The sequence below is a fragment of the Phaethon lepturus genome, unplaced genomic scaffold (genome assembly GCF_000687285.1).
Source record: "Phaethon lepturus isolate BGI_N335 unplaced genomic scaffold, ASM68728v1 scaffold10819, whole genome shotgun sequence".
In the NCBI taxonomy this organism is placed as follows: Eukaryota; Metazoa; Chordata; class Aves; order Phaethontiformes; family Phaethontidae; genus Phaethon; species Phaethon lepturus.
The window spans coordinates 66628-69365 of NW_010561231.1; the positions used below are offsets into that span (position 1 = coordinate 66628).

The window sequence follows — 2738 nt, forward strand, 5'->3', positions numbered from 1 at the left end:
AGCATGCAGTTTAATATTTCAAACTGTGCAAATACCTTACTGCAAATTAGCGGATAAGAACTAAATTGGCATCTTACTGTGTTTTCCTAGAACATGTATAAACATAGGGAGAACAATTCTTTTTGCTCTTCATCTATCATAGGCTTGAAATATTGCCCATCCTTTAAGTCAACTCCATTATATCAGGAGGTTCAAACAACATCTGTTTTTCTCAAGTTTTAAGCAAGAAGTTGGAAAAGCGGTAATTGTACTTCTATAAGAAAGCCTGGAAAACGTCCTCCAGCCTGAGTCAGAAATAGTGACCCCAGTACAAAGCAGATCAGAGAAACAGTCTGGGTTCCTCTGAAAAAAATCTTACAACATTGTTTCTACGTGGAATAGGAGGCAACAGCACCAAGACTTTGTTCTGAGCTTCAGAGGAAGCATTTGTTTGTCTAAAGGGTGCATATCTGTTTGAAGAGGTTTCTAATATCCCAATAGAAAGAGGAAAGAAATCAAAAGCGAGTCAAAACTTTGCTGGTGTGTTCCAGCTAGCACACAGAATTTTACTGTCTAGCATCAACAATAAGAAATAAGGCAATTGATGCTTCCATTTGCAACAGAGGCATCCTAAATATATTTACTTATTTCCAGACATGCATATATGTATTCTAGGACCAGAAATAGTTCAAGCCTCCATTAAAACAGAGTTATGGTTGAATCCGTACGAGTAATGCAAAATTAAAAACCAGAGGGATATAATTTTCCTCAAACCATGAACACCATGCCTAGGAAACTCACATGTAAGGCTACGCTTAAAATAAACCTAAAACAGATTAAAGTATGAGACGAGCAGTTCAGACAAGGACAACTGCATCTCTTCCCAACACTGATGTCACGCAACACCAGCATTATGACAATTAAAGCACTTTAGGATTTGTGGTTATATTACTTTTAAGTAAGAGGCTTTTAAGAACACTTTATTTTCGTATTTTTCCCAGCTTAGCATCAATCACAGTCCCTAATTAACATTGTGTTAGTGAAATTGGTGTACTTAAGGAATTTTTGTATCAAAAGTTGGAGATCTTCCACAAGAAGAAGAAAGAAGCCAATTTGGAGGAAAGACCTGAACAGAAAGTTCACTTTGGCAAGGACAGTTTTCTGAGGCCCTGAGATTTTGCCTGCTCACTCTTAACACCTTCTGAAAAGTTGCTTCAGAAGCGGATGAAAAACCTGTCTGCAGTCATCAGGGCACTCTACCACAAAGGGTGGCGACTTCTGTCACTGGCTGGGAGTGACAACGCTCTTCTGCCACGGCCAGCCACACTGTCAGGGCCGCTCATGGGCCTGGCAGGCAGGACCTGCCCAGCACGCACATTCAGTCCAGAGTTCAGCCTCCTCAGACTTGTCCAGCTGCATGCTGCCCTCCAAAACATCACCCGCAAAGCCATCACCTGTCCCCCTCCAACAGGCAATTCCAGCATCCTGCTCTGTTACTGGATCTTCTTCAGATCCTCCAGCCAGCTTTGGCTTTCTCATCTCCCTGTTTGTCGGCTCCTCCCATCACAATCCTCTCACTAGCTGCGCTATGCCAAAATTCACTAGCCTACTCCCTGTCCCAAGGGCAAGAAGCTCTACTCTCATTTGCCCAGAGACGACTGCAACCTGTCCCAGGCATCCTGCCAACAGGCTGGTTCCCAAAGCAAGCATACCTGAGCGTGCCAAATGCAAACCTACTCACCCTGCTACTCTCTCCACTACACTTCTTTAACCACCTTTCCTTCAGCCGGATGGCTGCTTCTGCTCCTCCCTTGCATCTTTCAAAGTCTCTTCCTTTTCCCTGACTTACCCCTCCTACACTACTCCATTTCACTTTATCTGCCTACTCTTGCAAACATGTCATCCTCCAAGAGCCAGCCTACTGCAGGGTCATGGATTTCTGCCCCCGCCATGCTGCACTGTGACCTGTATCCCCCCAAAATGTAAACAAACTGCCAATCTTTCTGGAAGCAGACTTCAACTGCAAAACAAACGCACAGGTTGGAGCACATCTCAGCATGGGTAACTGATGGAAGATGCTCCAGCAAATACTTCAGCAAGCAACGGGAACCAAAGTAGACAGCTGGGGCCCTGGAGAGCTCGTGCTCTAGGTGCTGTCATGCACCAAAATCTGCAACCCCATGCTTTACCATTGCCCTTACTGCAGCCCAGTTCAGCCAGCAGGCAGGAACGGCTCCATGTACGGCAATCACGTCTTCATGGGGCTACAGAGGTATCACCAGCTCCCTTACCCAATGTCTGCCCTTTGACCCCTTAGCTCCTACCCCAGTCCTTTCCTGACCTGCCTGCAGGGACCATGCACATCCGTGGCATTTCTAATGCCACCTGGGAGATCCCTTCAGATCAGACAGCTCCTACCTGACTGTTCAGCTGCTTTATGACGCTTGTTGGGATGCGTGACAGTGATCTCCTCATAGTCGGGGTCCTTCTCTGCAATCACCCTCTTGATCCCGGACATGTTCTCTCTGCTACCCCACCGAGAGGAAAAATAGAAGCATTAACATCATCCACAGCGACCTCCCGGGTAGGCTTCGACCTCCCACCGCGGCACGCCTCCCAAAAGAGCTGCGACACCTCCCTCCCCCGTTGCTACAGATTAACCCACAAAGCTCGGAGCCGGTCCCGCTCCGTGTGCTCCAGGAGCTTCAAGCTGCCTCCCGATCGCTGCAGCTCACCACAGCCCGTGTGTGGACGGCCCC

General features: G+C 47.2%; 1 protein-coding gene across 1 annotated transcript in view; it reads right to left on the reverse strand.

The window, feature by feature from the left end:
* YEATS2 (YEATS domain containing 2) overlaps window positions 1–2497 on the reverse strand; it is a 48048-nt gene extending 45551 nt beyond the window's left edge. Inside the window, exon 1 of the mRNA XM_010293938.1 lies at window positions 2398–2497. Coding sequence (XP_010292240.1) covers window positions 2398–2497 — 100 coding nt within the window. The remainder of the gene's footprint in view (window positions 1–2397) is intronic.
* Window positions 2498–2738: the final 241 nt, after the last annotated feature.